This window comes from Kryptolebias marmoratus, linkage group LG24 (assembly GCF_001649575.2).
Source record: "Kryptolebias marmoratus isolate JLee-2015 linkage group LG24, ASM164957v2, whole genome shotgun sequence".
NCBI lineage: Eukaryota > Metazoa > Chordata > Actinopteri > Cyprinodontiformes > Rivulidae > Kryptolebias > Kryptolebias marmoratus.
This window is the reverse complement of record NC_051453.1, coordinates 20,104,178-20,126,917: the sequence shown is the minus strand read 5'-3', so window position 1 is coordinate 20,126,917 and position 22,740 is coordinate 20,104,178. Positions and strand designations below refer to the sequence as shown.

The 22,740-nt window shown below is 43.1% G+C and overlaps 4 protein-coding genes across 8 annotated transcripts in view; 2 read left to right on the top strand and 2 right to left on the bottom strand.

The window, feature by feature from the left end:
- nit2 (nitrilase family, member 2) overlaps window positions 1-5,593 on the top strand; it is a 21,785-nt gene extending 16,192 nt beyond the window's left edge. The window contains exons 4-10 of the mRNA XM_017423408.3: window positions 1,349-1,437; window positions 1,521-1,614; window positions 1,711-1,785; window positions 1,869-1,947; window positions 2,324-2,422; window positions 4,521-4,576; window positions 4,975-5,593. Of these exons, the coding sequence (XP_017278897.1) occupies window positions 1,349-1,437; window positions 1,521-1,614; window positions 1,711-1,785; window positions 1,869-1,947; window positions 2,324-2,422; window positions 4,521-4,576; window positions 4,975-5,075 (593 nt within the window). The 3' untranslated portion in view covers window positions 5,076-5,593. The remainder of the gene's footprint in view (window positions 1-1,348; window positions 1,438-1,520; window positions 1,615-1,710; window positions 1,786-1,868; window positions 1,948-2,323; window positions 2,423-4,520; window positions 4,577-4,974) is intronic.
- A 232-nt stretch (window positions 5,594-5,825) lies between these two features.
- On the bottom strand, window positions 5,826-10,119 carry LOC108240160 (ICOS ligand). Its single transcript, XM_017423393.3, has 5 exons — window positions 9,666-10,119; window positions 9,240-9,563; window positions 8,893-9,171; window positions 8,645-8,815; window positions 5,826-6,651 (listed from the first exon to the last, which is right to left on the bottom strand). Exons 1-5 carry the CDS (start codon window positions 9,754-9,756, stop codon window positions 6,578-6,580), a joined length of 939 nt encoding a protein of 312 aa, XP_017278882.1. The 5' UTR covers window positions 9,757-10,119; the 3' UTR covers window positions 5,826-6,577.
- Window positions 10,120-11,786: 1,667 nt separating this feature from the next.
- Window positions 11,787-16,162, top strand: gtpbp6 (GTP binding protein 6 (putative)). Of its 3 annotated transcripts, none has more exons than XM_017423548.3 (10): window positions 11,787-12,287; window positions 13,307-13,444; window positions 13,520-13,590; window positions 13,665-13,795; window positions 13,901-13,971; window positions 14,068-14,226; window positions 14,337-14,545; window positions 14,830-14,978; window positions 15,672-15,824; window positions 15,899-16,162. In XM_017423548.3, the coding sequence occupies exons 1-10, from the start codon at window positions 11,927-11,929 to the stop codon at window positions 16,023-16,025; spliced, it is 1,569 nt and encodes a 522-aa protein (XP_017279037.1). In that variant the 5' UTR covers window positions 11,787-11,926; the 3' UTR covers window positions 16,026-16,162. The 3 variants fall into 3 exon arrangements, with proteins under 3 accessions (XP_017279037.1, XP_037830197.1, XP_017279039.1); XM_037974269.1 differs by having other exon boundaries at window positions 12,151-12,287; window positions 13,294-13,444; XM_017423550.3 differs by having other exon boundaries at window positions 12,151-12,287; window positions 13,270-13,444.
- si:dkey-66a8.7 (PI-PLC X domain-containing protein 1) lies at window positions 16,134-21,077 on the bottom strand. 3 transcript variants are annotated; one of them, XM_017423551.3, is made up of 6 exons: window positions 20,858-21,077; window positions 20,090-20,226; window positions 18,528-18,656; window positions 18,295-18,450; window positions 18,030-18,213; window positions 16,134-16,580 (listed from the first exon to the last, which is right to left on the bottom strand). In XM_017423551.3, exons 1-6 carry the CDS (start codon window positions 20,943-20,945, stop codon window positions 16,312-16,314), a joined length of 963 nt encoding a protein of 320 aa, XP_017279040.1. In that variant the 5' UTR covers window positions 20,946-21,077; the 3' UTR covers window positions 16,134-16,311. The 3 variants fall into 3 exon arrangements, with proteins under 3 accessions (XP_017279040.1, XP_037830198.1, XP_024863272.1); XM_037974270.1 differs by having other exon boundaries at window positions 20,090-20,716; window positions 20,858-20,991; XM_025007504.2 differs by having other exon boundaries at window positions 20,090-20,357; window positions 20,858-20,987.
- Between the last annotated feature and the right edge of the window lie 1,663 nt (window positions 21,078-22,740).

Below are 22,740 nucleotides of genomic sequence, written 5' to 3'. Positions count from 1 at the left end.
TTTTTTTTTTTTTTTACTAATGTAGGTTTTTTTTGTTTGTTTGTTTCTAAACTATACCTTTTATTAATTATTATTTTATTTTTTTAAACCTCTCTGCAGTTACTGGCTACCCTACCATGAAGGATCTTGGTTAGTTAGCATGCTGTATAATAATTTATTTAGTGTACTTTGACACAAGTGTCAAGTGTTCTCTAATTTCATGGCTTCCTACACTTGAAAAGGAGGACTTGGAGACTTCAGGAATTCACTCAATCCTTTTCTTTATTTTCACCAATGAGTGAAAACCAATGATCAGGTGAACAGGTGAAAAACCTTGAGCCCAGTAAGTAGCTTACCGGCAGTCCTTATGAGTCCTTTCCCATGAAATGGTGCTTTGGAGGCTGTGTATTGCCTCCCTCAGCTCTGTTGCAAAACCAGTAAAGTGGTTGGTGGATTCCATATATTGCCTGAGTTGAGGGTGCAGCTGATTTGGCCAGATTTCTTTCACCTGCTGAGAAGTGCTGGAGAGTGGCACACTGTTGTGTGTGTGTGTGTGTGTGTGTGCACACACACAAATGTCTATTCATGCACCCACATCTGAACAAATGAGCAGATCTGCGCAACAACAAGACAGACAGTCGAATTAAAGCAGCTTATAAAGTAGAACTTCCCCAGCATGAGAAAACATTCCACCATCCAACCTGGTGAGCTTCAGTCCATATTTGTGAGAGTTTCTTTTTAAAACGTTAGCAATTCATGATCATCAGGGACATTATTTGATTATTTTGCAGAACAGGTTGTGAGATTTTGGTACTTGAAGCTTCAGATGAATGTTGTAATCTTTTTTTAATATTTTCTTATCAGGAGCTGCATTCACTTCTAAAATGAAGGGGTTATTTTCACCCAAAAACAGACCTGTCGCTCCGGTCTATGGCATGTTAGGATGCTTTGGAGTATAAAGTTAATTTTGTGACTTATTTACAGTAATGTAGTAAGTCAATTAAAAGGTTTTGTTCAGTACTGTAGAAATGAAAATTGGACTTTACTGGAAGATTATTTTCAACTCCCAGAAAACACTATTAAAGCTTTTTTCTTCCCCCTTTTTTGTGTTCCACCCATACTCCCATCAAAACCGTCCTTTCTCACTATCTAAACATCCAAACACAGGTCGGTTGTTTTGTGGAGTTTGCATGCAAATTCACCGGAGCAGATAAGCGCTTGTTCCATCCAACTAAATGTTCAGTTCTGACCTCGCCTGGTGCTGAGAAATGAGTCGAGTCTGTGGAATAAAAGATGCCCAAACTGAACGTTTAAACGTGTAACATCTTCTATGGTGTATAAGTTAATGACGCTGCTTGTTGCTCAACAGGATCCATACCTGAGGAGGATTGTGGGAAGCTGTATAACAGCTGTGCGGTGTTCAACCCTGACGGAGAAATGATTCTGAAACACAGAAAGGTGTGTGTGCACCACCTGCAGCAATTAGTTGGAGTCACTAAATGCTCATAAACTCCCTGTCATTCTTTTTTTTTGTCTTAAAGATTCACCTGTTTGACATCAATGTTCCAGGGAAGATCCGCTTCCAGGAGTCTGAGACGCTGAGCCCCGGCAGCAGTCTGTCCACGTTTGACACACGTGAGGGACAGTTTAAGACTCCTCGTCCGCGTCCTGCAGTGTGGACGAGCATCTGTTTGATCTGATCCTGTTCTCTTGCTTCTGGCGCCCCTGCAGCATTTTGTAAAGTGGGCGTGGGGATCTGCTACGACATGAGGTTCGCAGAGCTCGCTCAGCTCTACGGCAGGAAAGGTAGGCAGCCGACGGGAGTCCTGGATGGCATCAATCATACTGCCATGCAGAACAGCTGAGCAGCTTGTCCTTTTTGTCCTCAGGCTGCCAGCTGCTGGTTTACCCCGGAGCCTTCAACATGACGACGGGTCCAGCCCACTGGGAGCTCCTACAGAGGGCGAGGTGCGACTCGGTCACCTCTACGACTCCATAAAGCTCGACTCGTTGCATTCTTACCCCTGAAAAGAAAATCACACCTTCCAAAAGCTGGAAAAAATACTACTGTTCACTTCTCAACCTGAAATAGGTTTCATGTTTACAAAGAAGTTATTTATAAACTTTACATTCCCACTAAAAGTGATCTCAGCTAATTTTTCAAACTTAAATAAACTGAACACAGCACAGGAAGTGCTACAGCTAGCTGATGCTTGCTGTTGTGTAAATAAGACCACAATAAATCACTTCAAACCTTTATTGTGATATATCCCATGATTGTTAATTATTTTACAGAAGAATTGGAGTCATTTTGACACACATCATGGCGTTGCCTCCCTTGCAGGGCAGTGGATAACCAGGTGTTTGTGGCCACAGCATCACCTGCCAGAGACGAAGCCGCCTCCTACGTGGCCTGGGGTCACAGCTCTGTCGTCAACCCATGGTAAGAAAACGCCACGGTCAATTTCACACCAAGAAGGTAGGTGAAAGAAGCTGACACTTGAAGGGTCGGTGAGTGTAGCAGTAGTTCACGGCATTGGAATAAAAAAGTAACGAAGGAGAAGAAGTTCTGTGTTTCAAGGTTTCTCACTGAGCTGCAGCAGTTGGGAGACTTCGGGGGGGGGAAAATAATCCATCGAAGCTGCAAGAAAATATGTGAACTTCCAGCTGCAGTCTCACCGAACTTTGAGCGTCGAATTGTATTCTTGGCCTTGCACATTCAGGGTTTCTTCCAGAAAAGAGGCTAAGCCCGGTGGTAGGTGGCCGATCGCCGGCCGACCGTGATTTAGTAAAAAAAAGATTAAAGTTGACAGGAAAGTTTAATTTATGGCTATTTATTATGTGATATTGTAAGATATTTGTGCCAAATATTTACACAACTACAGTTTTACAAAAAGGCACTTTTGAAATACTTTTTTAAACAAAAATACAATTAAAGTAAATACAAATTGTTTGCACCTAGTTTCCATCCTAATTTAAGTCACATTTACAAATAAATTAAATTAACATAAATGAAAAAGTGCAAACAAGGCACCAACACATGTCTCACGACAAGGCCGATGAATAACAACAGAGAACTGAAAAACAGACAGATGCTGTACTGTACTGTGCTTTTTGTGGCACAGGCTGCATGTTGGATCACTACATGTAACAACAAAACAAAGCATATCTAATGCTGAATTTAGTAGCATCATTTTACTGATAAACACAGATAATATTTTCACTAAGCACAAAACATGCTTACCATATTCGGTCCTGTAAAGCAACCAGCTGGATTTCAGCTCAACTAACCATTTTTGGTTAAACCCGCTCGATCAATGTTTATTGCTTGGCACTTATGTCAGAGCAGTTTTCTCCGAAAAGACGCTACATAACCAGTGGAAATACGGTAAAAAAAAAAGAGAAGATGGTTGTCACATCAAATATGGCTGCACGTATTCAGGAGGAAGAGCTGTTGTGTTTCTGTCTGTGATACAGAGAGGATGTTTAAACTTAAAGCCTTCAGTTTGACTTTCATTGATTTATTAGCTTTACTTTAATGATTCGCCCATCACAGGACCAACATTTCTTCCTTCTGTGGTCTATAAACACTCCTTTTTATCGGCTGCAGCAGTAATCTCCTTACGTGAGTGTTGAACCGTTTGAATATCTTTGTGATCTCTCATAGAGAGATCATATAAATGCTGATACAGGCGAACCAGCTCTGCTAGAGCACCGAAACGGTCCATTTTTAACAGAGCGCGGCGCGCGGGGGACCTTCTCGCAGGGGCGGGGACTGTGCGATTGCATCACTGTTGGTGCGCACACCCTCGTGCGGTGAGGTAGATAAAGGTAGCAGTTTTGGGGGAGCGGGTGGAAAAAAAATGTGTATAAAAAATGACGTATTTATAATAAACAAGCAGAGCTTAGCCTGGCGGCTGGGTCACTGGGGGAAACCCTGTCACATTATTTTGTTGTCCCCCTCCGCTCACATTATACCACTTCAGCTGTTTTTGGTGCGCACCTACGCAGCCGCCCCCACGTTTATGATTTAATCTGCTGGAGTACACTTTGGAAAGGAAGACAGGCATATTTGTTTTCCAGTAATTATTTTTTATCATCAGTGTGGTTTTAGACCTGGACCATCCATCCATCCATCCGTTTTCTTTACCTGCTTCTTCATTCCGGGTCACGGGGATCTGGCGCCTATCTCCAGCAGTCACTGGGGGAGAGGCGGGGGACACCTTGGACAGGTCACAAGTCCATCACAGGTCCTTTAGACCTGGACATGTGTCTTTAAGTTTTTCTACAAAGTCAATGACTCGACTATTAGTAACAAAGTTAACAAAGGCTGTGAAGAGTAGAAGGCTTATATGGAGTCGGATATTCAAACAGAAAACATTCTAAACTCCTCTCACACCGTGTTGCATTTAGTAGCTGTAGTGAGGTTTTACTCTTCAGATTTAAAGTCACAGCCATGATATAATGGATCCAAACCGTCTGTGAATGTTTCAGATGTTGACCTGTGCAGATTCATAATAGTTCTGATCTGTATTTCACAGGGGGGAGGTCATCTCCAAGGCTGGAGCAGAGGAAACGATCATCTACGCTGATATCGGTGAGTGAAGAACATTTAAGTGTTCATTTGTTGTTGTGTCGACTTGGTGCACCATTCTTGTTCTTTAAAAATTACAGTACATCTTTTTTTAGGTTGTGGGAAAAATAGCTGAGATGCAAATAATGCAAACTCCCAAGAGGCAGCAAATATTCGACGCTAAACGCATGTTGCCCTCTCCGCTGGGCTTTGGGAAATGGTGGCTGTTTGCCCTGGTAGTTATTTACATAAAAATAAGATTGTCTTCCTCTAAATGCATTTATACTACCTCGTTTAAATGTTGCTATGATGGAACAGCAGTCTGTAACTGATCCAGGACAGGAGCGCCGAGATGTGTTTTTATGTTTACATCTTCCATGTTTTGACTCCAAACCCTCTGCTCGTGTGTCACCTGACTCCAGACCTGCAGTACCTGGCTGACATCCGGCAGCAGATCCCAATCACGTCTCAGCGTCGGGACGACCTCTACGCCGTGACGTCGCTGCAGGGCGAATCAGGCTGAACACTTCAACTCGGCTCGCCTTCCTCAACCATGCCTCAGCTCAATCAGGCTTAAATTCTCCCGTTTATTCTCTCTCAGGGACTCGGGGTTGAATCAGAAACTGATTTTATGTGAGCAGACTGAGAGGAAGCAGGAGGAAGATCCCAAGATGCTCTAATTTCTACTACAAAGGTTATTCGGCACTTCATGATTTAGGTGCTAAAATCTTCTTCTGATGAGAATTTAAACGCTTCCCAGTTCAGAATCAAGAAGACTGTCCGGCTGCGGTTCAGCAGGTTTTAAGCTTCAACACTTCGGGATTAAAGCTTGAAAAATGAACACATTTCTGAACCAGGTTGTCCACAAACCCAGCCTAGAGTCCTGCAGAGACGAGCAAGACGAACAACAAGACTTTTTACAGACACTGATCAGCAGATAAAAAAAACAATGATGGTTCATTTAGTAAGCTGTATTTGTTTTGTCTGCTTACAGCTTTTATTTTGAAGAAAATGTCTTCTTTTGAACTGTTTCCTGTTGTAATTTCATCTGTTTTTGGCTCAAGAATAAAAACTAAAAACTATTTTAGCTGCTGTCAGACTATCAATTCATCTTTGTGGAAAGTTTGCCTTTTTTATCTACATTTTGTTTTATGCAAAGTTTGTTTTTTTTATTGATTCACTGTCGAAATTTAAAATCTCTCACTTTAAACCTTAATTTTTATATTTTTAGTCAGCAGTCACAATAGATTCTGTCACATGAAATCAACCAGCCTCAGGTGTGGTAGTGAATATTTAATAAAATTAAGTCATCATAAAACAATACTCATCAACAGTATGCTCCTCTATAAAAGCAGCAGTTCTGTCAGTTTGCTGCTCTGGAGCACACAGGTGTGTGTTAACACAACGCCAAGGAGGGAAAGACATCAGCAATGACCTGAGAGACGCAACTGTTGCTGCTCATCAGTCTTGGAACGGTTAAAGGTTACGTACGAACAACTTGGAGTCCATCATGTTATAGTGAGAATGATTACGAGTAGAAGAGTTGTAGGAGAAATCCTCTTCTCTCTAAAAACAACATGGCAACAGAAAACCCTAGAATGGAAAAAAAAGGTGGACTTTCTTTTTTTGTTAAACGTATGCACCAATCAGCCAGAACAATACGACTACCTGCTCTGGTAAGAGAAAGAACACGGGGAGTTGTCTCGGAGTGTCCATTGTCAGGACGAACTGCAGAGCAGGTTCTCAGCGGACTGGCCGTGCTTCACAGATCCCCCTCAGAACGTGGTCAGCTCTTGTAGGATTCACTCTTGAGTGGGTGTTGCTACCTCAAACCAATGCTGCCAAATCATTTAGGCACTTGTTGAAGTGACATTCGTGTAACTGGCAGAACAGACATGGTCATAATGTAATGGCTCTTTGGTGCACATGGTGAGTTGGGAGCCACCACTCAGACAGAACATTTATATATCTGCTCCTTTGATTCTTAAGAAAAAGGAACAGTCGGATGGACTCCTCCCCCCCCCCTCATACTTCCGTCTCCTTTGGATCGGACATCATGGACTCCTCTTCCTCAAATACCTGCCATCGTCTTTTGTTTCCTGGTGACAACACAACACAAACTCATTTAGATACAGCAACCAATCTGCAAAGGTCACAACAACACTCAGTAACAGGAACATGTTGGATTGGATTTTATGCAGCTAAGGTTCTTACATCAGACCTGACTCAGATTCTCCTAAGAGGTTGATCATTAAACGTAATGAAATAATTATTATTTCCATATTTTATGGACAGGCTTACAGTATGTTTTAAAAAGCATTTTACAGCTATAGCAGCATAAGAGTTAGGTTGTTTACTACGGTTCAGTCCAACCATTTAAACCTCTCCTCTGTACTACACTGCACAAAAAAAATGTTTTTTTTTTATGAAAGTAACCCTTTCTCCTTTAATTCTTTTTATTTACATCCTTACACCAGTGACCAAACTCAAGTTAAAGTACTACACACTGCAGCCCACAGCAAACAGAAGTAAAGGTAATCATGTTTTGTTTTTTTAAAGCAGAAGCAGCAGTATGTACACACGGTAAGATCCATGTTGTTTAGATTCTTATCAGTCATATGATGCCAACCAATCTGCTGCACAGCAACATGTCCAAACAGCCAGAATCACACCACATGAAACTGACTGAAACAGAAACAAAATATGGTCCGAGGGCCAGAGGAGGCCCTTAGACAGCCTCCATCTGGGCTTTGACGTCCCTAAATAAAAACAACCTTTTGGGATAAATCAAAGAAAAACAGAAGTTTCTTCATGAATCTTGAGGCAACTGAAATCAAAAGTCTAAACTATGTTTTAGGATATCTAAATCTAAAGTTTTGTTTGTCAGACTATCATTTTGGCATCTTTGAACCATGAGCTGACGTGTTTTGTCACAACTGTTCAGACATTTTCTTTTTAACCAGAACGCTATTTCTGATATGACCTTAAGAGAAAGGAAAAGGCCCTGAAACCAACTTCCAACATATTAGTTTGAAAGAATCCTTTAATTCAGTACATATTTCGCTGTTTCTGTCACAAGTTTCAGTGTCCTACTTCTCCTGCAGCTTTGGACAAAACATACGAGAAATACCTGAAAATGTGCTACTGGATCAGGAATAGTGTGCTATGACTTTTGGTATCAGTACATCATACACCATGGATGAAATTTTAAAAATGCTAAAAATTTCATATAGATGACAAGATTCTGACCAAACGACTGAGAAAACCCAGGAGCTTCCTGCACCGTGTTCCTGACAGCCCTCCTGTAGAAGTGAAAAGAACTTCACAGAAGTAGCCGTAAAGTCGCTCGTCTTGGTGGCTGCTGCTCAGGGTCGTTCTGGTTAAGTCATTTATTATCAGTTTTGCATTGGTTTAGTTTCGGCACACCTCAAAGTTTAAACGGGTCACAGCTGTGCCGATGTCTCGCTATCTTTTGAGTTGGCTTAACGTTCCTAAATGTTTGCAAACAAATTCTTCTTTTTTCTGTACAATTAATCCGTCTTCTTTCACCCAGCGTGTCTCTCACTGCTACATTACTTGTGCTTTTCTTCCCCATTTCTCCAGAATACAGACAACACACCGGAAGGGAGGGGTCTATTTAACTTGCATCTCCTACAGAAAACACTGTAGACACATCAAACTTTAAATGTGTGACGACCAGAAGCTGTTGCCACTTGCACTTAAGGGCCTTTTCCCACTATGACGTGAAGTTTTTGCACAGGAGCTGTTTATCTGAGGCTTACATTCTAGTTTGCATTTCTGTGTCCCTGACTTATTAAGAGTGCTCTCAAGGAGTGACAGATATGTGGTTACCATGGCAGCAGCTTTAACCTTTCTGGCTTCTCTTCTTACTTTTCTTATACAGTTTATGCATCAAAATATTAACATTTTGTCAAATTATTACAAGTTATTACTTTGTATTATTTTTATTCTTTCGACTGCTTTAACTAAATCAGTATGGTTCCTTAGAAACCAGATGTTGTCCCCCCCCCCGAAAGCCACCTCCCTGAGCTCAGACCCTTTCACCTCTGTCCAGGGTTGTGATCCGCCTACCTCTCAGTGAATCCTCGTGTTCCTCCTTCCTCCTCTTACTTATCTTGTCCAGGTGGATCTGATATATCACTCCTGCGAAGACCATGAGCCCCACCACCACACACAGGGCCGTGCTGAAGATCCACATGGCCTCTGAAGCTCGGCCCGTCACGGGGCCAGCGGCCGGCATGTCTGTTGCACCAAGAGGAAGCAGAGATGAGTGAGGCGCTGCTGCGCTTTGCGGCCTGATTCGCTTCTAATGAACTCACGTTTTTTTTCCAAGGTTTCGTTCATAGACGGGTTCTCTATGATGCACGACACATTTACGTCTTTGGAGAAAGGGATGGTCAGGTTGCTCGTGACGTTGTACAGGTGAGAGTCGGGGGTTAGAGCTGTTTGGGTCCTCACTGAACCTTCGGGGGGCATTTGAGTCTCGTTAATGAGCCAGTAGACTGCAGGCTGAGGGTAGCCACCGGTAGAGTGACACAAGAAAGTTGTCTGACTCTCAGCTGTGTCCTTCCTCTCCAACAGGGGAACACTGAAACTGGCTGCAAAAACAAGCAGGAGTTAGTTCCTACAGACGTTCTTCCAATGACCTGCTGTGTTTGGAACTAACCTGCTACCCTGAGGCACACGGTGCACAGCAGGGAACTTTGATTTTCCCCTGAAGTGAGGAAAAGGCTGTAATTCATCCTGTCCTCTCTGGGATCTACAGCTGACAGCTTCAGGGAGAAGTTTTTGGTCCGTGTGGCATCAGCAGGAATGGTGGTGCCATTAGATCTCCACGACTCCACATTCCCATACTGATCCCACATTGATCGGAGCACCACTTTATCATCTTTCCTCCACTCGATGGAAAAATTCACAACTGGAAGCCCCTCTTTGAAAAGGCAGGGCAGAACCACAGGCTGCCCCACAGTGCCAGGGACACACTCTCTTTCTGAACAGAACAATCGAATCAGAGAGCAAATCAGAGCTAAGTTTTAGGGTGACTCATGATGTTAGTGTGTGATATGCATGACCAGACAGGCAGAGGACTTACCCACACCTGCGCACAGAAACACCGAGCTGAGGAGCAGCCCTGCGCAGCACCACAGGGCCAACACCGGCGCCGCACCTTCCTGAGGGCGCATGAGCGCACCAAAGGGCCAAAAACAGCTGGAGAATATTTGACTTCGGAGTCAAAAATTAAACTAACTCGCGTCCCTTCATTAATACAATCCAGACTCAACGTGAGACATGCCTGTTTAACTTCACTTCCTCGTCCTCTGCCAGGCCAAACGCGCCTTCCCGCACTCTGTCCATTATCAGTCAGGATGCGGCTTGTTTTCCCATACCTGCTCCCAGAGCTGCAAATCCTCTCTGAGTGAAATCCACAGGAATACGGCTGATAAAAGTTCAAAAGAGCGGATTAAACAAAGAAAAACCCAAGGCTTGCCAGCATGCGTCAGTTCAGATCCGTTCAGGAGCCATGTATGCGCAGATCCGTCCTACCTGCTTGACTTCTTTTAACATAAACACACCCACACACCCACACACACACACACACACACACACACACACACACACACACACACACACGTTGTGTGACAAAGGAAGCATGAGAACGTTAAACAGGTCAAACACTGAAGACAATAAAATACAACCTGTACAGAGGGGAGGGGAAAGATCTTTTAGAATCGTTTGAATTAATGTTAGCCTTTAAAAGAATCATAAAAAAGCTGTCAAATAAAGAAGTAGATCAGAAAATACAACAGCTTTATTCGAATAAAATAAAACTGAAGCATAAAGGTACTGTTTTGGATGGGGCAGATGGAGGAACACATTCAACACTTTTACTTAGGACCAGAAATGAGGTTTTCTGCGCCTGTATGAAAGCACTGCTCAATCACAGTAAAACAAATAAATATAATAATATTTTTAAAATTATCCTTTTGAGGCATAAAAGCAACCTTTTTGGAAAGATATTATTGTTTCCCTTGCTTACGTTTAGTTAACAACAAGCCTTCACTCAGGCTAAGTTAAACTATTCCTGGGGTTGAGCAGAAATGGACTAACATGAAGGTTATAGGAACCTGTGTCTTTGGAGCATGCTGTGAAAGTGTATTTTTGCAGGAGTACATTTTAACATGAAACACTGGGCTTAATGGATGTGACTCATGCAGATGTAGAGCTCAAGGTAAAGAGATTAAAGCTGCAAAAACTACATCGGAGCCAGGAAGCCACAATGTAAGGAGACACACAATTTCCTGTAAATCCTATTGTGCTTTTGTTTAATTTTTTTTAAATTGTTGATCTGTGCTTAAACACATATGGTTTCTTATAGCTTAAAGCAAACAAAGAAACTATTTACAAAGAAATTATAAGCATCACAGTTAGATAACATAGAAGTAATGGTTCTCCATTACTTCTGGTTCAGTAGATTAATGGTAAATATAATATTAAAGTCTTAATTCGCTACAGTACATTAGCTGTATTACTAGTTCAAACATTTAACAGAGTGTTGTGTGTTTCTTCAAAGCAAAGGGGGTAAATACATATGCACATACCACTTTTCAGTTTCAGATTTTTAAAAATGATTTAATACAAGAATTAATCCTTTTGTTCAAAATAATTAATATGGTTAAAAACCAACACATAAGGCAATTTTTTATTTTCAAATTCAAATATAATAGAAACGCCTCTGTCTGACTTCAAATGACTCAGTGGCAACAAGGCATTTCTATTTTATTTGTCTCTAATGATCCAGAAAAGTACTTTGCGTTTAGAGGTTGAGTGCATTTTATTTTGAAATGCTACATTACATCTGTCTTCGACTAGTTGAGTGACATCGTGGGACCTGGTAGGCTATAATAAAGTTCAGATGACTCTATGGTTGCTAGAGTTTATATTTTATTTGTATCTGAGTGTATTTTTGTTTAATGTGTTTTATTTTGAAATCAGAGAAAGAGAAAATGTCCCCGCTGTATTGTTTGGTGAAATCGCGCATCACAGATTTGAAGTTTGGGGGTGGGGGACAGGGTTGGGCCACAGTCAGTCGGGCTGTCACAAAGACACGAGGTATAAAAAGTATAAAAAGAAATAGTGGGTTATTTAGTTGGTGAAATGTCGCTCTAATTTAGAGCCTGAAGACCCGCCGCTCCAGCAGGTGGCAGTGTGAGGTTTTGGTTTGTGAGCATTCAGAGAGCAAGAAGACACCGAGGACGTGCTCAGCTGTCCCTAGTGGCAGTGCTGTGTGACGAAGAAGCTGTAAAGTTAACCTGCTGTGCCAGTGACTCTTATGGAGGACTTTCCCGAGGAGACATGAGGACACTGAGGCGGGTTAGTTCATGGCTGCCTCTCCTACAGCCACCCGGAAGCTGGAGAGCAGCAGCCTGCTGCAGACTCACAGCTCCACCTGCAGCTGCTCTTCGACACAAACATCCACCCCCCCTGCTGTCCAGACCCTTCACCGTGTCCCTGTGCAGGCTGAGGAACGAGGAGGACTCCAGCAACACGCGTACAGAGGAGGAGGAGGAGGAGGAAGATGAAGATGTCCCGGGGGACAGTGAGGTGGAGGACCTGTTCCAGCAGCACGTCCCTGTGGGGATAGGAGGACAACACAATGTCTTCATCGTCCATCCCAACGTGAAGTGGGGGAGCAGGAAGCAGCACCTGACCACAGGTAATCAGTGTCCAACACGAGCATCACTGTATTACAGAAACAAAATGTCCCCAACATCTACATGTCTTTTGTCTGTTGAAAAAGGTGAGCTTGTCTTTGTTTTGTGGAGATTCTCAGTCACCCAGCACATTGCAAATCCTATTATTATTATTATTATTATTATTATTATTAGTAGTAGTAGTAGTAGTAGTAGTAGTAGTAGTAGTGGTAAAGCAATCAAATAGGAACTGCACTGTGACAGAACAATCATAAAAAGCCTCTGATTGTTAAAAATAAAACACATTTTATTTAATTCATTTTATTCGATCACCTTTTTAGAACCATAAGAATAAAATACAGTCTGCACAGAAACTTGTTAAAGGCTGCAGTTAGTCTGTTCTCATTGTGTATTTAAAAAAGACTCGGACTGTACTTCTATAGCACCTTTCTAGCCAACCAGACCACTCAAAGTGCTTTACAACCCAATCTGTGCCCTCATTTACCCACACACATCCATCCAGCACTCTACAACGCTAATCTGAATAAATCATCTATAGAGTCTAATCAGTGCTTTAGATCACATTCATACATCAAAAGGGGAACACTGGAGGCACTGAGGGATTCGGAGTCTTGCTCAGAGACACTTTGACACGTAGCACAGTGGTGGAATTGAATCTCTTTGGAGGACAACTGCTCTAACCACTGATCCACAGCCCCCTCGTGTTTTCACAGTCTGTGCAAACAGCTCAAAAACATGGCAGAAATATTAGGGTTTGTGTCCTGTTACACAGTATTAGAGACTTCGTGTCACTAATATTCAGGAAAGGCAGCTAAACATGGCCGCCACAGCTAACTGATCTTAGAAAACAACCAAATCCTGCAAGTCAGTCAATTTCACTATTGCTGTTCTTTGCAATGTTTGTCTGACGTCAACATTGTAATTATTGTAAAGCTTTATCCAGTCAGCTGACAGTTTTCAGACATTCAACCTACAACTTTCTAGGACCAAAGAAATAATAATTAGTAGTCGTCGCTTGCAGCGGAGCTGATGATGGCTGAGGCCGAGGGGCTCGTGAAGACACTGGACAACTGGACGGTGGTGGACAAGATCATCCTCTCCACCAAGACACCGGAGAAGAAGAGGATATTTGGCAAAGGCAACTTCCAGTCTTTGACAGGTGCCACCCGCCTCCCCATGAATCTGCACCACTGTGGGTTTCGTTTCTTGTAATCGTTTGTTTTCTCCTCCTCAGAGAGAATCAGGCAAACGTCAGGAATCAACGCTGTGTTTGTGAACGTGGACCGTCTGTCCCCGTTGTCTGAAGTGAGTCTGTCCTCTCTGGCTGTGTTGTGTGGATTTATTCACTGCTGATTAGTTTTGTTTTTTGATGACTTCAGAGGGAGTTTGAGGAAGCCTGGGGGGTGAAGGTGTTTGACAGATACTCAGTTGTCCTCCACATTTTCCGCTGCAACGCCAGAACCAAAGAGGCTAAGTTACAGATCTCGCTGGCAGAGATCCCCTTGTTAAGGTGATCGCAAAGTTAAAGTTCCCTTTTAGTTTATGTTTTAGCTTTTTTATTTTTGCTGTTGTACTCTCTATATGTGTTCAATTCCACTTCCTGTGTCTGCGGCAGATCGCGCCTGAAAAATGAAATGGCAAACTTGGATCAGCAGGGCGGAGGATCGAGGTACATCGGTGGTTCAGGTGACGCCAGGACCCACAGCTGACAGCCTCAGCATCGTTCACCGAGCGCCCCCCCACTGCTGACTCCCTCCCTTTGTTTTTGTTTTTTTTTCCCAGGTGAGACGCTGTACGAGGTCCAGCAGAGGCTGCTGAAGGAGCGTGAGCTGAAGATCCGCTCAGCGCTGGAGAAACTTCGCAGGAAGAGGCACCTCCGACGAGCTCAGCGTAAACACAAGGAGTTCCCCGTCGTGTCTGTGTTGGGATACACCAACTGTGGTGAGAGGCAGGGGTCAAGTCAGTGTAACAGGGACGGGACGTTGGCCATATTGCCTCCTTTGGATAGCAATAATGATGCAGCTTCCGTACTGCTTGATTTGCCCGTTCAGGAAAAACAACTCTGATCAAAGCTCTGACCGGCGACAGAAGCCTGCAGCCCAGGAACCAGCTCTTTGCCACCCTGGATGTGACTGTCCACGCCGGTCAGCTGCCCAATCACGTGACGGTGCTGTACGTGGACACCATCGGCTTCTTATCCCAGCTCCCTCACCAGCTTATTGACTCCTTCTCTGCCACGTTGGAAGACATTAAATACTCAGTATGGAGTCAGACTTTTCTCTCTAACTTGTCTCAGCGGCTTTATTTTATAAAATTTTTTTTTAGATCTCAGATTTAATAAATAAATCCCCCTGGGGACAAATGATTAACAGAAGCTTAGTTTAGATGTACTTCTGACTAGCTTATTCAGCTTCTGCTAACTCTGTCTATAGGTACTGAATAAACTTTAACATTAAAATTGAAGAAGAAATCTTTCTGTGCTCTTTCTACCTCACCACTTTTCAGCATTTGTGACTCATCAGTCGTCCCGTCTTGTGCTTCCAGGATCTTCTGGTTCACGTCAGAGACATCAGCCACCCGGAGACGGTGAACCAGAAGGAGAACGTGCTGAATGTTCTGAAGGACCTGCAGATCCCAGACCGGCTGATGAGCTCTATGCTCGAGGTCCATAATAAAATTGACCTGGTTGACAAGTAAGACGTCAAACTTTCTGTCAGCGGGATGAGAACGTGCACACATCCCCTCTGTGAAATCTGACTCACTATTGTCTGCATGAGCTTGGTAACTAACAAACATCACAACTTCTTGAACAACCTCATTTTGGAGAGACACGAGTTTACGTCGGGCTGGACTGATGAGCTAATGGCTAATCTGAGCGCAGCCAAGACCAAAGTGGTTTGCTGCCATCTTAAACAGCTCCAAACGCCATTATTTAAACCTTTTACATCACTTTTATTTATTCATTCTTTACATGGAATTCTGTGGTAGTTAAATTGTAGCGGCTGCATCCAAGGGTCACTTCAGTTAAAAGTTTTGTACAATTTCTGTTAAAATCCTTAAGTAATGCAAAACTGGCGGTGGTGTAAAGGTTTAAATCGAAGTGTCTGCGTGAACCGCTTTAAATTTGAAGTCTGGAGCTGTTTTAAGATGGCAACATCCACTTTGCTTAGACTAGCTTTTATCAGCTCGTCAATAGGGTCCAAGCAAACCCTGCACCGAAGTGGATTTTGTTGTTTCAGACAAGTTTAGCCGTGGTCTTAGCTGTGTTTTGACTAGCGTTAGCTCGTCAGTCCTGACAGAACTAAACTCCTCGAAAAGCCGCATGGAAACGGTTGAACTATTAAAAAAACCCACTTGATTGATGAGCTCCTGTGCATGTTTTACAGTTATCAGCCTGCAGAGCCCGACGCGCTGCTCATATCGGCATTGGAGGAGCGCGGCCTGGATAAGATGAAGACAGCCGTGGAGGAAGAGGTCATGAAGTCTACAGGGAAACACGTTTTAAACCTGAAGGTGGACCTCAGCACTCCTCAGTTAAGGTGAGATTCACAATCTGTTCCTGCCGGCGCGTGACCCTGATCCTGACCGCGGGACAACGTGTCGTCCTCCACAGCTGGCTGCACAGAGAGGCCACCGTTCAGGATGTGCAGGTGAATGCTGATGAAGGCACAGCTGTCGTTAAGGTCATCATCAGCGCCGCCACTCATGGACGCTACAAGAAGGCGTTTGAAGGCAGATGAGAGGCGAGGGCTTCATGCAGAATGATGGCAGGGAGAGTAACTCTGCGCCACAGAGAGCCTGAGAAAATACTGTACTTACTGGACAGTACGAGAAAACATCTGAATGTATCAAAGAATAAAGTGATTTTTATAAAGTATGGTGATTACACATAAGATATGTTGGTGAAATAAAAGAAAAAACAGACAATTTAAAATTTAGCAAAGACTACATTTCATATCTAAAGGAATTAAGAAAATTAAAATCACAGATTTGGTTAATTTAGAATCACTTTTCCACAGAATAGGGTTATAAATAATACAGTTTTTTCATCTGGCTGCTCCTCGGCTTCAGTTTGTGGTTCAGTTCGATCACTAAAGAACAGAGCGGAAGTGGGCCCACAAAGTCTCCTGCTATAATGTTGAGGCTCTTGGGGTCCGACCCCGGCGTCTGCTGCTCCACCCACTTCCTCAGACACTCCCAGTTGCTGTAGGTCAGCGTCCGCAGGGATTGCTTCGGGTTCTTGGTGATAAAATTCCTTTCGGCTGTGAGGTTCAGACCAGCGACGAAGAACCCGTCTGTGGACACAACGAAGCGCTGAGCGGCGTCAAAATGCACTCTGTGAACTTTTCAGTGTTACGCGATTTAATACAACCCAAATTCCCATAAAGTTAGAACATTTAGAAAAAAAAAACAATGCAGTGACTTGCCAATCTCATAACCCCACATTTTACTGACAATGAAACATGGTAAACATCAAATGTGTAAACTAAGAATGGACCACTTTTAGAAAAGGTCAGCAACGCATCTCAAAAAGGTTGAGCTGGGGGCAACAAAAAGCTGTAAAGTCTGGAGGAGCTTTATACAACTAATTATGTTAACTAGCAGCAGAGGACTGGGTACAGAAAGATCATTTTAGAAAGGCTAAATCTCAGAAGTAAAGATGGGCAGAGGTTCACCAGTCTGTAAAAAACAAGTGGAACAATTTCAGAATGATGTTCCAACAGAAGAATTGGAAAGACTTTGAATATCCCATCGTCTACAGGTTATACTATCATCAGAAGATTTCAAGAATCTGCAGAAGTCTCTGAGCTCAAAGGACAAAAGGCTGAAAGTCAAATAGGATGTTTGTGATCTTCAGGACCACAGGTGGCGCTGCTTCAAAAACAGGTCTGATTCGGTTCTGTTCATCACTGCATGGACTCAGGAACACTTCCACAGATCACTGTCACTGGATGAGCACAGTTCACTGGGTCATCCACTAATGCTGCTTAATGCTTTATCATTTAAAATGGACTGAGGCAAGGAGGAGAACTTTTCTGAAGTCAGACAAGTCAACATTTGAAATTCTTTTTTGGAAACCTGCCACAGAGGAAGAGGAAGCATCCAGTCTGATATCAGTGCACAATTCTAACACCTGCCTCTCTGATGGTATAGGGGTGCATGGACAGCTTACACACCTGTACAAGCACCAGAAAAGTGTTTACAGGTTTTAGAACAAACCAGACGTTATTTTCAGGGAAGGTGTTGCATATTTCAGCAAGACAACATTAAACCACAGACTGCTTCATTCCAGCAGCAGGGCTTCATGTAGAAGAGTCCAGGAGCTGAACTGACCTGCCTGCAGTCCAGACCTCTCATCTATAGAAAACATTTGATGCATCATGAAATGAAAAGCACAACAAAGACCCAGGACTGTTGATCAGCTAGAATCCTCCATCAGACAAGAACGGGACAAAGATCCCCTCCAAAACCTCCAGCAGCTGCTCTCCTCGGCTCTTAAATATGTTGGTAGAAGAAGAGGGGGTGATCCACAGAGGGAAACATGACCCTGTCCTGACTTTTCTACAGAAATTGTTCAGTTTATTTGTTTAAATAGTTGATATCTTGACTATTTCTCCATTGTGAATAGAATATGGGTTTATGGGACTTGCAGATGATTGTATTCTGTTTTAATTTCCATTTAACACAACATTCCAACTTTTCTCAGAATTGGGATTGTATGCGCCGTCTCCAGACAATCTCACCTGGACGTCCCAAGTCTCTTTGCCAGTCCAGGAAACTGATCACATCCTGCGCCGTGCTCTTGTTGGCCCACCAGTACGTGATGGCGGGCCACAGCTCCGGGTGTCTGGCTGTGAGCTGGGACTCGTAGGACAGAATGACCTGGTAACCAGACGCCCACAGACTCCGCAGGCTCAGGTTCGGTTCCTGTGGAAGATGAGGGAGACGCAGTAAGGCAACGCTTCGTGTTTTGGCGGGGCCCGTCAGCTGCTCTTGGAAACGACTAACCTTGTGGGGGCACAGCTTCGAGCCGAACAGTTTCTTCAAACAGCAAATGAACGCCTCGTGGCATCTGTCATCTATTCCCTCAAAATGACTGCAGGCCAGGATCACGATCTCCTTAGGGTGAGAATTCAGCCAGCTGACAACAGACACCAGAGTTTCCTGTTCAGGACGGACATTTGTCATAAATGCTGTGAAGGACCTAAACTGCAGTATTTCACAAAGTGACCTGAACCCACCAGAACCGTCAAATGTGTGTATATGACATGAGTGAAGTAGAGGTCACTGGACAGGTCATTGGGTTTGTGAGCAACGCGGAGATCGAAGTATCGAATGCCCATAGAAAGCTGCTCCTCGATGGTTTTATCCTGAAGGCAAGAGACGACCAACGTCAGCACACAGAGATATGTGGCATGTCTGCATTTTTAACCCAAGCATGTCCCTTTAAGGCACAAAAATCTATATTTATAGATCTACGATTCATCACATGAGCACACAGGAACAAGACATCTAGGTGCAAGTAAATAAATCAGACCACGCTGCAGTTTTTTCCTGATCTCTGTGAAAAGGTTCTGATTATTTGTCCACTTGCTGAGCTGTGTGGATCGCTGCTCCCAGCAGCTGTTCTCACACGCAAACAAACATCATCGTCATCATCTGTCTCTTCGTCTCTTTAAACTTTGAGCAGCCCTTCCCCATATCATGTGATTTCAGGGTGGCTGGGTTCAAAAACTGAAGTCCCATTGTTTCGTTATAAAAATGTAGAGCATAAACCTGGCTGTAGATCTGGGTTAGGTTCACTTTCAACTCTGAAGTTATTCATGAACTCTACATATTTGGGCTAAAGGTTGTTTTGATGTCACCTACCTTCCTACCTTCCCTCCTAACTAGATTTGTTTCTTCTTTCCCATCTACCTTTGTTCACTCCTGCATGTTTATTTCTTCCTAAAGAAGGGAAACCTTTACTTCCTTTCGTTCTTCCTCCCTACGTATCTGTCTTCCTTCTATCCCTTTCCCATTTTCCCTCCTTCCTATGTCCCTTCCTTCCTACTTATTCCACCCTTCCTTATTATGTTCCTTCCTTCCTTCCCATGTCCCTTCCTACTTATGTCCCTTCCTTCCTACTTATGTCCCTCCTTTCCTTTCAGATTTAGGGTACAGTTGTGGCGTTTTGTCGCAGGTTTTAAATGTAATTATTTGATTGGTTCTTTTTGTATTGTGACTAAATTACCCATGTACCCTCAGCTCAGCGTTATATAACAAGTTATCATTACTAACTCTGAGTCAGTTCACTTTACATGTTTTATATATTAAAAGGTATTTGAGGAAATAATCTTCACCTCAGCTTTGAATGCTGAAACAACGAGTCTACTTACAGGATTAAACCACAACTGGATCATTTCCCAACAAAAGGCTGACCTAAATTATCACTGACTGAGTATATGTGGGATTTTTATAAAAACCTCAATGAGTTAAAATGGAGTTAGTTGTGGTCATAAAAATCCTGTTTTTTATCATTTAAAACTAAATATTGATTGAGGCTCTTTCTACTTCTTTTCATATGAATGTAAAATCTTTACCATTCTTTTTTTGTTTTGTTTTGGTCATTTAAAATGGAAGAACATAAATTTGCGCTCTGTTATATGTAAAAATGTCACAGAAATGAGAGAAATAAAACAATATAAAATGAGCAGAAAGTGACCACACTTTCTAAATGAAATATGGCTTTGGCAAGAGGGTGTAAAAAAAAAGGGTATCTGTATTCTTAGAGGTGTGGTTTTGTGTTTCGGCTGTCTCATACCTGCGTGGTGGCCCATTTGAAAATCAGCGGCCTGGTGAAGCAGTAAAAAACCACGTCCAGGAGCCGCAGCAGGTCCGACTCAGACCTGACCAGAGGCGAGCTGATGTCCAGGCAGTAACTCATGGTGTCATGGCTCCCTGGAAACAAAAACAACCCGTCTAAAAGCATAGAACCGGTTTGGCAAACAATGATCCCTGATGCTGCGAGGGCCCAAAGGAATGAGGTCCATCCTGTTTTTCTTCTTCTTTTTCCAATCAGCTCAGGTTTACTGAAATCATTGCAGATGGTTGTTAAATCAAGTGAGCAAAAAAGCGACAAAACTTTAACTAAAACTCAACCGTTTTGCTGAAGCAAAGCAACAAAAGACCTGAATATGTGCTGTTTTGTCTCAGTGAAATGAACACGAAGGGGTTTGATTTGGCATACCCCGTTGTATTCAGGAAACATTTAAAGAAAAAGTACTTATACTGCTGTAATAAAACTAGAAGCTGTAAAGCTGCACAAATACTCGAGTAAACTACTGATTAAACATAAATATATTTGACTAGTTGGGTTTGTTGTTTTACATCTTTCAATTAAGTGAATTCTTCAACAAGCTGGAACCAAAAGAGCTTCTGGTTTTTGTTTCTGTGAAGAAAAAACAGCCGGAGCAGAGTTAGTATTATTAAGATAGTTTTAGTCATTTCTCGCAACTATATATAAACTGGTTGGTTTCAATCTAATTTCTTTTAATGCCTGACAGTTTTCAGTAAACACAGATTCGTGTACCAGGTATGGCCAGCTCGGTCAGAGGAAGGTCCCACAGCTGCTCGGGCAGAGCCGACATCCAGTCCTGGCAGCTCGGCTCCGGCTCCATGGCTCTCTGAAACAGCCCGTCTACAGCCCGTCTGCGGCTCCGCTCCGGGGAGGCTTTTTAAACGTCACATGATGCGTGTTTTATCGACACCTTTTTGAACGACCGGTTTTAGGCTGCAGCAGACGAGAGAGAGAGAGAGAGAGAGAGAGAGAGAGAGAGAGAGAGAGAGAGAGAGAGAGAGAGAGAGAGAGAGAGGAAAATGTGGAGTTTCCTGGTTTCCCGCCGAGGCGCCTACTGACTGACAGAGCAGCAGCGGCGGGAGGGAAGGGGTTAAAATGAAATAAAGTCAAATATAAAAGCAACGTGACTGGGGTTAGCATGCTATCTCTGCTGAGCTAGCGCTTTTAAAATTCACACACCATTAAAATACCCGCCGTGCTGCTGCTGTGACGCAGTAAAAAATAAATTAAAAAAAAAACCTTAAAGGCACAGAGTTGGACGGGTGCAGGACATGCATGAGGACAGTAAGAGTCTCCTGTAGGAGTGAGAGATTCAATGTGGAGGTGGGAGTGCATCAAGATCGACTCTGAGCCCCTTCTTGTTTGCTCTGGTGATGGACAGACTAACAGATGAGGTCAGGCAGGAATCCCTGTGGTCCATCATGTTTGCAGATTACGTTGTGATCTGTGCTGAAAACAGAGAACAGGTGGAAGAGAACCTGGAGAGGTGGAGGTATGCACTTGAAAGATGAGGGATGAAAGTCAGCCATAGAAGGACAGAGTATCTGTGTTTGAATGAGAGGGAGGCAGGTTGAACAGTGAGGATACAAGGTGAAGAGGTCACAAAGGTGCAGGACTTCAAGTACTTAGCACTGTCCAGGAAAACAAGAAGTATGGTAAAGAGGTGAAGAAGAGAGTCCAGGTAGGATGGAGTGGATGGAGAAAGGTTTCAGGAGTGATTTGTGACAAAAGGATGTCAGCAAAGGTCAAAGGAAAGGTTTAAAGACAGTGGTGAGAGCAGCTATGTTGTACGGTTTGGAGACAATGGCACTGGCAAAAAACAGGAGACAGAACTGGAAGTGGCAGAGCTGAAGATGTTGAGGTTCTCCTTGGGAGGGACGAGGATGGACAGGATTAGGAATGAGGTCATCAGAGGTCCAGCACAGGTTGAACGACTGGGAGATAAAGTTAGAGAGGCCAGACTGTGATGGTTTGGACATGTGCAGAGGAAGGACAGGGGGTATATTGGTAGAAGGATGTTAGAGATGCAGCTGCCAGGAAAAAGACAAAGAGGAGACATATGGATGCAGTTAGAGAGGACATGGACGTAGGTGGAGTGAGGACAAAGGACGCAGAGGACAGAGTTAGGTGGAGGAGGATGACTCACTGTGGTGACCCCTGAAAAGGGAACAATTGAAAGAAGAAGAAAGGCACAGCAAACAATCATAAATCAAATTTCAACTTTCACTTTCTATGCTCTCAACAAGAAATTAAAAGGTTTTGATTTTTTTCAATCATCTTCCAGCAAACAGTAACCTTTAGACTAAAGAACTGTTCTCTAAGAGTTCTCAACCTTCACAAACCTTCAGGAAATGTTTTAATTTTGCAACTTTTTAGGGAACCTTCCGAGACTGTTCTTTAAATGGTTTCAGAAGGTTACCTTACCGGTGTACCTTTAGAAAACTTTGCAGTTTTGCAACAGTTTTTCCAAAACCTTTTGAAAATTTTCCTTAAGGATCCTCGAAGGTCGCACTGTGAAAATTTAAAAAAAACAAAACATGATTTTTATTTGCTGATGCAAACTGTTGCTCTGTTGCAGCTGCAAAGTGGTGCCTGCTCAGAGAAGCAGCCTTTGC